The sequence below is a fragment of the Monodon monoceros genome, unplaced genomic scaffold (assembly GCF_005190385.1).
Source record: "Monodon monoceros isolate NGI ecotype Baffin Bay Population unplaced genomic scaffold, NGI_Narwhal_1 Super_Scaffold_11, whole genome shotgun sequence".
NCBI lineage: Eukaryota > Metazoa > Chordata > Mammalia > Artiodactyla > Monodontidae > Monodon > Monodon monoceros.
Genome location: NW_021703767.1, coordinates 133221123 through 133233508, shown reverse-complemented (window position 1 = coordinate 133233508; position 12386 = coordinate 133221123). Strand labels below are relative to the sequence as shown.

Genomic DNA, 12386 nt, shown 5'->3' with positions numbered 1-12386 from the left:
CCCTCCCCTCCCCTCCCCTCCCCTCCCCTTTTCTTTTCTTTTCTGGAAATGCACTGTCTTAGGCAGTGCCTTTTGAAAGAAGGCCCAGTGGAATGCCCAGTTATGAGGCATTTTTTTACTGTGATGACAAGTACTGATATTAACGAATTGTTTGCCTCTGCATATTTTCCTTCTCCTGAGGGGAAGATTGACCTGGTTTGTTACGAGATGAACTGGAAACCCAAGGACTGCCAGGTACCTGCAGCCTCAGTTTTCTTCACTGTTAAAAATGATACAAGTAGCGAACAATGTGCACATTTCACAATCTCAAATGAGTGTATTTGTAAAACATTATTGGCCCCAGATGGATATTTCCTGAAACTGTAGACTCATAGAAGTTTCCTTTCAGAAGTAACCTCAGATTCTGCAAATTTGATCTCCTGACTATTCACTCCTTGCATAAACATTTACTGAGTACTTACCAGGGACCAGGAACTGTTTCAGGTGCTGGGGACAAAGCGGGGGACAACACAGACAACACTCCTGCCCTCACGGAGCTCTCATTCAACTGGGAAAGACAGACAATAGTTTAGAAATGTGGAAATAAGTGATACGATGAAAGTTAAACAAAGAGATGTACTGAAGAGTGACCGGGTGACCATTTTTTAGGTTGGGATGTCAGTGAAGGCCACATGGGAAGAGGGCACCCTGGTGACAAGGAGAAACCAGTCGTGGGGAGGGGAGGGAAGCAGCATCCCAAACAGGAAGCTGCAGACGCTGAGGCCTCAGATGGGAACGGACTCAGTGTAAAATAGCGAAGGTGGAGGAAATGAAGGAGGAGTGGGGTAGGTCTCACGGGGAAAGACAGGACAGGAGAGCTGGCAGAGGGGGCGGAAGGACTGCAGGACAGCCAAGTCCACTGCCGGTCTAGATGGAAAACCCTGAGCTGTTCTTTTTGTGACCGTGAGTGGACTGGAGGGACTTGACCTTTGTGGGAGGGGCTAGCCAGAGAAAGCCAAGGATGTAAGGGCAGGAGAGATGGCTGGCGGAGGGAGCGGGTCCCATGCTGGACAGGGAGGGGTGAGGAGAGCTGTCACCCGTGTGTTTGGTACCTTTTAAAAGCAGCTTTCTCGGTCCTCACTACTGGTCGCGTGTAACGAAGTGACCCTGTGTCTGGGTTAGCTTGGACAGTTTTAGCTCATGCCTGTCGTCACAGACTAATTATTGATAGCTTCACCTTTTGCTTTCAAAAGTGTCAAATTGTTTAAAGTTTGCACGACAGTTTACCAATGTTTCAACACACCAGAATCTCGTGGTGTATCACCTTTTAGTCCTGGACTGCCGTGTCTACTCTGGGTCTCCCGTCTACCTCGCCCATCCTTCCCCATGGCAGGTGTAAGCTCTTCTGGCCTCTCCCACGAGCCCTGCGGTGACTCCTGGGCCCCCAGCCACTCTCTTTGCCTCCCTCCTTTTACCCTCCTCCCCCATCCATACCACATCCTGTGGAAAGATTAATTTTGCTTGGGAAAGGGCTGATTATGTCACTGCTGCCAGAAACCGTGATGGCATCTCATTGCCTCCAGGAAAGAAGTCCAGACTCTAAAGATTCAACACTCTCCAAGATCAAGCCCTGGTATTTCACAGTATAGCTTAGAGTGTAGGACATACTATAGTAAATACACGCTGTATAACAGGTGGGAATATGGACTCTGAAGCCAGACTGACTAGGTTTGAATCCTACCTGCCGTTTGCTAGCTGTGTGCCCTTGGGCAAGCTGTGCAACCTCTCTGTGTCTCAGCTTTCTGATCTGTAACATGGGGATAAGAAAGAATATCTACTGTTATTGTTACAAAAGGATGAAATGAGTTAATCCACGCAAAGCCCTTAGAAGAGCTTTTGGCACATGGTAAGCTCTCGGTAGATGGAAGCTACTGTGATTATGGATTTTTGGTGCAGGACGTTTGTCCTTCTCTGCATAACTTGGACGCTTTCTTACCTCTTTGCCTTTGCTAGCCTTGTTCCTTCTTGGATTCTTTCCCCCAAACCATTCTGTATGCACATATTCTACCTGTGGGTCAGGTTATTTTACCAACCATGGATTTCAGCAGCCACAAGACTGACAAACCGTGAAGTCTGTTGCACATCCTTCGACTTTCCCATGCGACTCTGATGAAAGTCTCTTTAAATGCTTTGCTGACATAAGCTTTTGAGGTTGATTTCTCCATTTTCTTTGCGGGTGTGCACTGGCCTTAGCGGAAACCTGGGGGCATCTTGTAGCCTTGGTGGGAGATGCAGATCCTTCTGAAGACCTGTGACTTGAAGGTCCCTCAGTTTTCCTGCCTGGATGATGCCACGGTCTTTGCTTTTGCTCCAAGATCCTCTTCTGAGCATGTCCATGCAAAGTTCTACTGATGGGCAGACATTGAGGGAGATTAGGGATTTGCAGGGATCGTGCAAATCTGCCAGAGGTGACCCCCGTCTGCCCCAGCTCATGACTCTCTGTTGTGTCCTCCTGATCTGGGTGCCTCTGCTCTGTGTAGGGGAAAGCCTGGGGGTTGGACACTGACTCCAGAAAATATTCCTAAGAAATAGTCTTCAATTCTACCTCAGTAAAGCTGGGAAAAGAAATCTTGAGCAGACCCGATGGAGATAAAGATAGCCCGAGAAAAGGAGAAGAATGCTGCATCTCTGCAGACAAAATAGCCTGGAGCATTGACACAGGTTCCACTTTGACCAAAACATATCAACACTACTGTGATTGATATGGCCTTACTTGCTCAGTTTTGTTCAGCTTAAGTATTGGTTACCTTATATTCTCTTCTTCACGTTAGTACACGTGGGTACTGAACAAATTTCAAATTTTATTTCCCGTCAGATGATGTATCTACATGGCAGATATTAAATATGTATTTCTTCTGCCCTGAAATTCCTTTTCTTCTGAAAGCTTCTTTGTTCCCACAATCCAGCTCTGTGAATTCCATAGGAGCTACCCTAACAATGGCCAGAGCTGATTGGCCCAGAAGTGGACACCTGACCTAAGCTGAGCCAATCAGAGCCCTTCCCTGAGATCTTTTACTTGTGTGTAGCCAGGAAGTTTTGACATTCTATCTCCAGTGGCTAAGCTATGAGCAGAAAAACTTAGAAGTTGGCAATGGCCATAGTTTCTGCCACATGGAGAAAATTGGTCCTGGAAGAGAAAGAAGAATGATGCTAACACATAAAGAAAAGTAGGGACAAAACCTGGAGCAAGTTTCCTGACAGTGCTGGAGATGCTGGTCCCAGGTCTTCCTAAGATCCTGCTCTGGCCCTACCCTGCTGGCACTTGCTCTTTGAGACACAATTGGATTGCTCCCCACAGATAGGTCTCTCCTTGTTCACCTCTCTTTTGCATCTCTGATTTAGACTTTTGACATTAGGTTGGGATCTTCCGGTGGGTTGGTTTTCACGGGGCTTTAGAAATTAGTTGAAGGTCTTTGAGGGAGCTTACCAGCACACCCCCTCTTAGTTCTGTTGATTTCCCATGAACTACATTTTCAGTGAACAGTGAAATTATAGGCACAATCTGAGTGAAAGAACCGAATCAGTTAACACAGGTAAGGAAGGCCAGTAAAACTCCTTTTGTCAGGACTACCTTCCCTGAACCACCAAAGGATGGATTTGTTCTCTGCTCCTACCCCAGTGTTGGACCCCATCTCTTCCTTTTGCTTTTAAGGGAGTTTACAGTTTTCCAAGTTCTTCCATCATTTCCCAAGCTTCCCACCAAATCACTCCTAATAGCAGAGGAGAATAAAATAGTACCTCTTCCTTCAACCTCAGCCTTGCCAGGGACTTAAGGGGGCAAACAGTGGTCCCTCAAACTGAGCATAGGCAGGTTGAGAAGGAGAGATCACATGGACTCTTCAGAGTCTCTGAGTTGCCCCTTGAGTTAGATCAACACATATTAAACTCAAGGCGTCAGGGATAGTGCCTATTTGCCTCCCCAGCACCTAGTGCCCAGCACATAGTAAATATTGAGTAAGTAGTTAGTGAATGAATAAATGGGTATTATTATCCCCATTTTATAGATTAGGAAACTGAAGCTCAGATAAATCAACTGAGTTGACCAGTAACATAGCTAGTGAATGGCAGGGTTGAGTCCAAAGCTTTAGGTCTCAGACTTCTTGTCTAGGGCTCGTTCTGAGACCTCTCAGTCACTGAAAGAGAAAACCACAACACCAGAGGTCTACATGATCTTTCCTTGTGGCCTCATAACGGAGCTAACACACAGCAGCACTTGGTCAAAGTTTCAATTCCTGAGGCAAACTGTTAACACGTCAGAACTAAAGGCAGCTTCAGACTTGAGCTAAAACCCATGTTATTTTTGAACCTCCATTTTCAGAAAGCTGGTACAAGAGTTTAGGCGACAGAAGATGAGAAGGGTTGTGTGTGTGTGATAAAATATTCACCGTAAAGACTCATGTGTAACCGTGCAACCCAGAAACAGCATTTTTGCGCCTGTTCTTGACATACGGTACATGCCTCTGTTTGTAGGTTCCCTATGTATGGCATGGATCCCCAAAGGCTTTAAAATGTCAGCTGTCATGAAGTGGTGGCCCATGAGTTATGAGGAGGGTCACAGTGGGCATTGGTCTGGTCTAGGGTCCATTTGGGATGTTTGTGTGTGTGTCTTGGTCTTGACCCTATATTATATGCATCTGCAGTCATTACTGAAAGCTCTGTTTCCATTGCTCAGTATTTCATATGGTTTATTATGCCCCGCAACAGCACTGTCTATCCAGTAGAACTTTCTGTGATGATGGAAATGTTCTATATTTGCACCAAATGTTCTATATTTGCATCCAATACTGTAGTCCCAGCCACAGAGGCTATCGAATACTTGAAATGTGGCTGGTGTGACTGAGGAATTGAATTTTTAATTTTATTTGAATTAATTTAAGTTTAAATAGTCATACTTGGCTAGTGGCTACCATGTTGGATAGTATAGCTCCATATTTTTAAGAGGTCAGTAAGTTTCTGATTCCTAGCACTAATTAGCTCATTATTTATAGGGATTCCAGTAAGTTCATCCTAAAGTTAGAAACTGCTTATAACTTATAGAAATTAAATCTAACAGTTACAGATTTAATTCTTTCACCTCAAAATATGGTGGGGAGATTTCTTTCACCTGGGCAATGGTGACTGCTCTCCACCTTCTTGTATACTTCGGCCTCTCCCTGGGACCTTTAATCAACACCAGATTGAGTCCTTCTTTGTTCCTGTTTGGAGCACATTTTTCTCCCTGCCTTTTGGGAGCTCTTAGCCATGCCTTCCTTTCACACCCACTCCGCTTGGAATTTGGAGACCTCTAGCAGCCTGCCCTGTGTGGTCTTCTTTCCCTCACTCCCTTCACCTGCTTTTCTCCTCTATGACATTTCTCCAGAGAAACAACTCATATCTGTTATCTATCTGTCTATCTGTCTGTCTGTATCATGAGACTGGAATTGAGATTGATTTATTTTAAGGAATTGGCTCATGTGATTGTGAGAGCTGGCCAGTCCCAAATCTGCAGGGCCATTTGGCGGGCTAGAGGTTCGGGTGAGAGTGATGTTGCAGCCTTGAGTCTGAAGGTTGAAAACTCAGGCAGATTGTCTGGAGGCAGAATTCCTTCTTCTTTGGAAGATCTCACTCTTTGCTCTTAAGGCCTTCAACTGATTGGGTGAAGCCTACCCACATTATAGAGGGTGATTTGCTTTACTTAAAGTCAATGGACTGTAGATGTTAATCACATCTAAAAATACCTTTACTGCAATTTCTAGGCCAGTGTTGACAACTGGTCACCGTAGTTTATCCAGGTTGACACATAAAATGAACCATGACACCTTCTTCATTAGATTCAGACCAGATTGTCCTGGACTCCCTCTAACCCTTCACCTGTGCCATCACATATGGCCTGTGGGTAGTCCAGTTCCTACTGACCCGTCAGCAGGAGTCTTTTCTGCTCCTTTTCCTGTGTTACTTATGTCTGTCATTTTTCCCAAACTCAACCCATGTCCCATTTCTCCCTAACTGGTTTTACCCTAGTTGATAAATGTACTCTAAACAAATATGTGTATAAGAGCAGAAAAAGTATATATTTGCACTCAGACGCAGCAGCATGGTATTCATTTTGAAAGTAGGGTAACAGACAGGACGTCCTAGAGTATCAGGAACTATCCCAATGTCATGCTGTTATCTTTAATCAAAATGATTCTTGAAATATATAACCAAAGATGACATCATTTGCCAATGCATTGAGCCTTTATAGAAATAAAGTTTTCAAAAAGAAAAAATAAATCTTTTTCACATCATGATCTCTGGTTTTAGGTTGGGAAAATATAGTTACCATTGAATTTGTTCTTACTCATCATAGATCAGTTGAATGAAGTCTTGGGTCAGTTGAAAACGCTAATATTTGATGCCTAAACCAGCAATTGTTACTCCTTTAAGCGTTGGGGGTGGGATGGTTTTTAAATGCAGCAAACATGAGAAAAGGTGGATGAGGGTGTATTTCAGTTTAAACTCGTATCCGACTGGGCATCTTGGCACAGTTTGGATTGTGTAATGTGGAAGAGCGCTGTCCTGAGGGCGCACCAGTTTGCATTAAGACACTCAGAGTCAGATCTGGGCTTTGCCATGATCTAATCACAGATGTTAGAGAAACTCTTTGGGCATGCGTGTGACAGTCTGTGGGGAATTCCTTACCCAAAGTGGCTTGGATATTCAGGATTTGATCTTCTGTATGGATTCGATTCCACGATCTTGAAGACCTGGTGTAGCTTGAAGTCATGGTGGTGTCCAGCCGCTGATGAGCCCCTGAAAGTAAAGGGATCTGAGATGTCTGGAGAACGGGGGAGGGATTCCAGAAACATCGTGGGATAAATCTGGCAGGATGTAGTGAGCAGTTACACAGGGTTACAGAAAGGGAAGAACTGAAGAAGATGCCTTTACTCCAGTGTGAGGGACAAGGTCCACAGTAGACCCATCAGCTGTGATCATTGGTCATGTAGGTCTGAGCTCCAGAGGAAAGTCAGGACTGGAGAGTCCAAATTTGGGAATTATTAACATATGACTAGTGGCTAAGTCCAGGTGAGTAGAGGAGGTTCCCATGGGGAGTTTGGGGTGAGGAGAGCTGGTGGCCAGGGATGAGCACTGATGAACACCATCTAGTGCCCACCTTTCTGATATGCGTGAGACTTGCTTAATGAAGGTTAGGAATGACCAAATGAATACATGAGTGAATGAGAAACAAACAGGATTCAGTTTGACAAACACAGTCAAGTGACATTACGAAAAAGAAAAGAAAGACCCTGTTGTAGGATAAGGTAGAAAACCAAAGGCGTCAGGGCCCCTAGGGTCTAGCCAAATATTGATCTTTTTTTTTTTTTTTTGCAGTACGCGGGCCTCTCACTGTTGTGGCCTCTCCCATTGTGGAGCACAGGCTCCGGACGCGCAGGCTCAGCGGCCATGGCCCACAGGCCCAGCTGCTCCGCGGCATGCGGGATCCTTCCAGACCGGGACACGAACCCGTGTCCCCTGCATCGGCAGGCAGACTCTCAACCACTGCGCCACCAGGGAAGCCCCTAAATATTGATCTTTATAAAATCTAAATGCGGGTCTTCTAGTTAAAAAAGACTACTCACCCTTTCTGGTAAACAATTTGGCAGCCTGTACCAAGCCTTTGAAAAGCTGATATCCGTTGACCCATTAATTCCACTTCCAGGAATCCACCCCAAGGAAGTAAATAGAGCTGCAGACAAAGATTTGTGCATGAAGGTGTTTCATATTCTTGAGACACACTTTCCCTGGAAGGTTTGCAATGCGGAGGGGTGAGCATCTTTACCATTTAACTTGAGCATCTTTTTAAAAGTTTTGATAGTATTCAGTACTAGGTGCAGGATACCACATTTTCATTAATGTTTAAGATAAAAGATGAGCATTCAAAGAAATCTTGTGCTTTGCCCTCAGACCCTCACCCCTCACCTCCTCTGTCTCAAGAGTTACTATGGGGCTTCCCTGGTGGCGCAGTGGTTGAGAGTCCGCCTGCCGATGCAGGGGACACGGGTTCGTGCCCTGGTCTGGGAGGATCCCACATGCCGCGGAGCGGCTGGGCCCATGAGCCATGGCCGCTGGGCCTGCGCGTCCGGAGTCTGTGCTCCGCAGCAGGAAAGGCCACAACGGTGAGAGGCCCGCGTACAGCAAAAAAAAAAGAAAAAAAAGAGTTACTATGGTGGGAAAGTTAGGGACCTGTTGCTGTGGGGTAAAGTCAGAGCCTTTGTTGGCTTGGTATTCTGTGACATCGATGGTGTGGCCCTTGTAATTTCCAGTCCAGCCTCATTTCTGCGCACTCCTGGCTTCTCATGTCATGTTCCAGAAATGTTTCTAGAAATTTCTTCAATACTCAGGCTGTTGCACACCATCAAGCCTTTGCCCGTGATGATCTGTCCATCTCTTTACCTGCACTGCCCTGTCCCTTTTTTTCACCTATCTGGTGAACTCCTATTCATCCTTCAAAGCCTCCCACAGATTGGGTCCCCTAATAGGATTTGTTTAGCACGATATTTTGGGGAAAAAATTGAATTTGAATGTTGTAAGTGAGGCATGCACATTCCCGCTCTGCCACACCCCTCACGTCTTCTAGTTGTATTGCGGTCTTACTCCATTTCGTTTATTACAGCCCTGACCTTCTGTGAGAAACGTCTCAGTGTCCCCTTCAGGCAGAAGTAATCTATACCTTTCTATACCTTTATATTCATTATTGCGCTTAGCACCCTCTATGAGAAATTTCTGGAATATTTACTTTTTTCAATTATAAAGGTAATATGCATGCTTATTAGATAAATTTTGAAAAATTACACACAAATATTATACAGCTGTCATACTGTGTCTAAAAAGTGTAGAATCTTGATTTTTTATATAACATTATAATATAAGCATTATTGTGCCATGTTAGTATAATATTCTTAAAGTCTGTTTACAATAATTGGCTGAATCTTTTGAGAGTCAAGACTCCTATTTTGTATCCCCCAGAACCTAAGTGTGATGTTGGTTTGAGCCAGTATAGGGACTTAATAAATGTTTGTTGGAGTCTAGGGCTGAAAAATCAATTGGTCTCCATCCCTACCTTTTAGGAGCTCATTCTGGGAGAGGAGCCACATTTCCACTCATTATGTAATGTATTCATTCATTCATTCATTCAACAGATACTTATTGATCACCTCCTATATGTCAGACAAATTACTAGCTCGTTACGCTTCTCTCTTCTTGACCAGGAGTCTTTCCTTATTTCGTTTGGGACTGTGAAATCCCTTGCATTTCTCTTTTCGCTTGTGCTGCCAGGAAGCTCAGAGCTATGCTTTGTACATATTACCTTCCCTCAACCTAAGGCCCTTTGGTATAATTATCTCCTCAGTCTTTTCTTTTAAAACTTTTGTGACCTGTATGTTGTTTTAGAAGCTTTCCAAAACAATTTCTAAGAGTAGATAGATATCACAGATTAATGGGTAAAAAATGAATTTTCAGGATGGAAAGGATGACTCTAAGTTTTTTTTTTTAAGTTTTGAAGCATGAATTGAGCCAACCATGGGCATTTGTGTGGGCACATACATATCCAAGAACTGGATGCTTTGACATGTATCCACTTGACCTTGTACTTAAGAGAATGAACTTGGGCCCAAGCCAGACCTGGCTTTGAACCTGGCTACCCACAGCTTGCTTTATGACTTTAATGTCTCTGGGCCTTAGCGTCCTCATCGGAAATGAGGATCGTGATACCATGCAGGGTCATTCAAGGGTTAAGCAAAACAATTTATATGAAGCGCATAGTGTAGGGCTTGACACATAGTAGGTCTGTGATAGATGACAATTAATACTGTTGTTATCATTACATCTAGCACAGGCTAGACCTTACAGAAAGACTGGGCTGTACATTCGTGTAGCTGCGCCAGGCCATTTTCCAGAATGGCCAGTGTTGAACTAAAATGACCTCCTGTTTTAAGTTAGGGTGGGTCATCCGGGGAGGGCTGCCAAGGCTTGCTTCTCCTTTAGAGAGTAGCTCCGTGCTGGTATTTCTTACTAATTCTCAAATGACAGGAGATGATCACTGCAGAAGCCTCGAGATTTTCTGAGGTCATCCACTTGGGGGTTGGTGCCTAAGACTCACAGAGCTCTGAGGTCTCCACCTCCTGATTTATTTGTAAAGTGACTTCAGCATTCTTGCCCAGAAAGTCCCCTAAAGCCCATCTTCTAGTTTTGGCCAGCTCTTGCTTGATTTTATTCGGCTACTACTTTCAGTTTGTTTTTCCCTTATGACTATTACACTCAATTGCCTGGGGTATATTTTAGGGAGGGGAGCGTTCACGGGGTACAGAGCTCAGTGTGGCCATCCGTCCCCCATCTTGAGGCTTAGGAGGTGAGAAGGTGCCACCTGTTACCTGGACTGGATGGTGGATGCAGAGTCATGGGCCGGCCCAAAGTGATGCCCGTGGGCTGGGTGTGGACTGATATCCTCAGATGTCCCCTCTTGCGGGGCTGCGTGCGTCAGCTTTTGCGCGGTGGTGATTCTCCCCACCTCTGCCCTTCTCTGCCAAAACAATTGTTTCAGAGAGGAAGCTCTTTGGGTCATAAAATGTCATCTGGTAGTTAGTATATGGTTATATAGATGTATTGAGTTATATAGTAGCCTGATGAGCAGGAAGTAGGTGATTCGTCAGAAAAAAAAAATAACAAGAAAATAAACTCTTACCAAAATGAACTTCCTCTTTCAGCCACTCTTTGTTCCAGCGCATCCTTTTAGAACCTTCTTCCAGCTTCTTAGAAAACAATTGTCAATCGGGACTAACACAGTGTTTCAAAGAGAGGCCGTCGCAGCCCTTCATAGCCAAATGCATTATTTTTCCATAGTTTAAAAACAAATAAGCCCCACACTCTCTGTCCCCAGTTGGGCCAGGGTTGGGGTGTGGGCGCTGCCTTGAAGACACGGAACCTTTGCCAGCTCGAGAGACTTCATGTTCAAACAGAAATGTCCCCAAGGCCTCCCTGAGGTATTTCGTTGCCCCTTTGCTAGAACATCCCATTCACTTGTTTCCCTTCGTTCTGTTTGCCTCACAGATCCAGGAGGCTGCGAGCCGGGGCCTGAAATTTGTCGGGGTCATACCTCAGTACCACTGCCCTGGGCACTCGGCAGGTGGCAGCCCCCCAGCGGATGCCCGGGATGCGACAGAGGAGCCTGGCAGGTGTGTGGCTACAGAGAACCTGGGGGCTGCCGACGCTCCGGTGGGGATGGACAGAAGCCCAGAGCCCGGCCAGGGCCCGAGAGGGGAGGCGCCCACCACCCAGCAGCCCGGCTCGCCCTCGGGAGCCGGGGTTGGCACAGAATCCCCTCCATGCGGGGTGAGCGAGACTCTGGATGGACCGGATGGGGACCCACTGGAAGGGCATGGAGAGCCACTCTCGGGAAGTAAGTATGTCAGTGCTGGGACTCTGACCCGCTGAGAGAGAGGCTGCTAGCTTCTCAGTAATCCCCTTGGCATTTTAGGAAAACGAATGGAACTAGAGTGTAGAGGGAGCGGCCCATCAAACAGGAGAAACTGTCAAGCTGTTTTCTGGGCCTCCTGACTGTTTCCTGCCTGAAGCTGTGACTTCCAGGGGTGTGGAGGGGAAGCGGGGGTGGGGCAGGGGGGCAGAACCACATGACGTTGACTCGTAGTTGCTCCAAATGGTCACGTGTGAAGTAGATTCTAGAACGGGAGGTCGTTTCTCCCGCACGCTCTTGCACTGCCCCTGAATTACCCCGTGTGAACACAGGAAGTGTGAACTTTGCTGGGCACCAGTGCAGAAAGCAGCCTCCACTTTTGGACCCCTTGTTTTGAATATCTGCCCGAAGAAGGAAATCAAGAAAGCCAGCTGAGGACAAATTGTGCAGGAAGCTGGTGATTCAGCTCACCCAGCTGTAAACAGCCAGATCTCAGGGAGTTGTATAGTTGACAGATGAGCACCGTGGAAAGAACACTGCCAAGGAGAGGCCACCAGTAAGCGACTCCGCTGAATCACATTGTAACGGCCGTCGGAGCACGCCCTTTAGGTTGGGGATTTCAACTAGCGACACAACAAGGATGATAATAGCCAACGTTTATTAATACTTCCTGTGGACCGGGCGCTGGGCCAGCAAGCTTTCCTATAACTATCTCTTCATTTTTCCTATGATGTGGGTGAGCTCTTGCATCATTGCCCATTTTACAGCTGAGTAAACTGAGGTTCAGAGAGTCCATCTGTTGCCCAGGCTGGAAATAGATCTGATGTGTGAGCCCAGGCCCGCTCTCTGCCTGGTCTTTCCTGTGTGGTACTCAGACAGACGAACAAGGTTTACTGAGGCCCTCAGTCTACAGGGAGCT

The 12386-nt window shown here is 45.9% G+C and overlaps 1 protein-coding gene across 1 annotated transcript in view; it reads left to right on the top strand.

Annotated features, from left to right (window-relative positions):
- RFTN1 (raftlin, lipid raft linker 1) overlaps positions 1-12386 on the top strand; it is a 206844-nt gene that overhangs the window by 132088 nt on the left and 62370 nt on the right. Inside the window, exon 5 of the mRNA XM_029214175.1 lies at positions 11104-11452. Within this exon, the coding sequence (XP_029070008.1) occupies positions 11104-11452 (349 nt within the window). The remainder of the gene's footprint in view (positions 1-11103; positions 11453-12386) is intronic.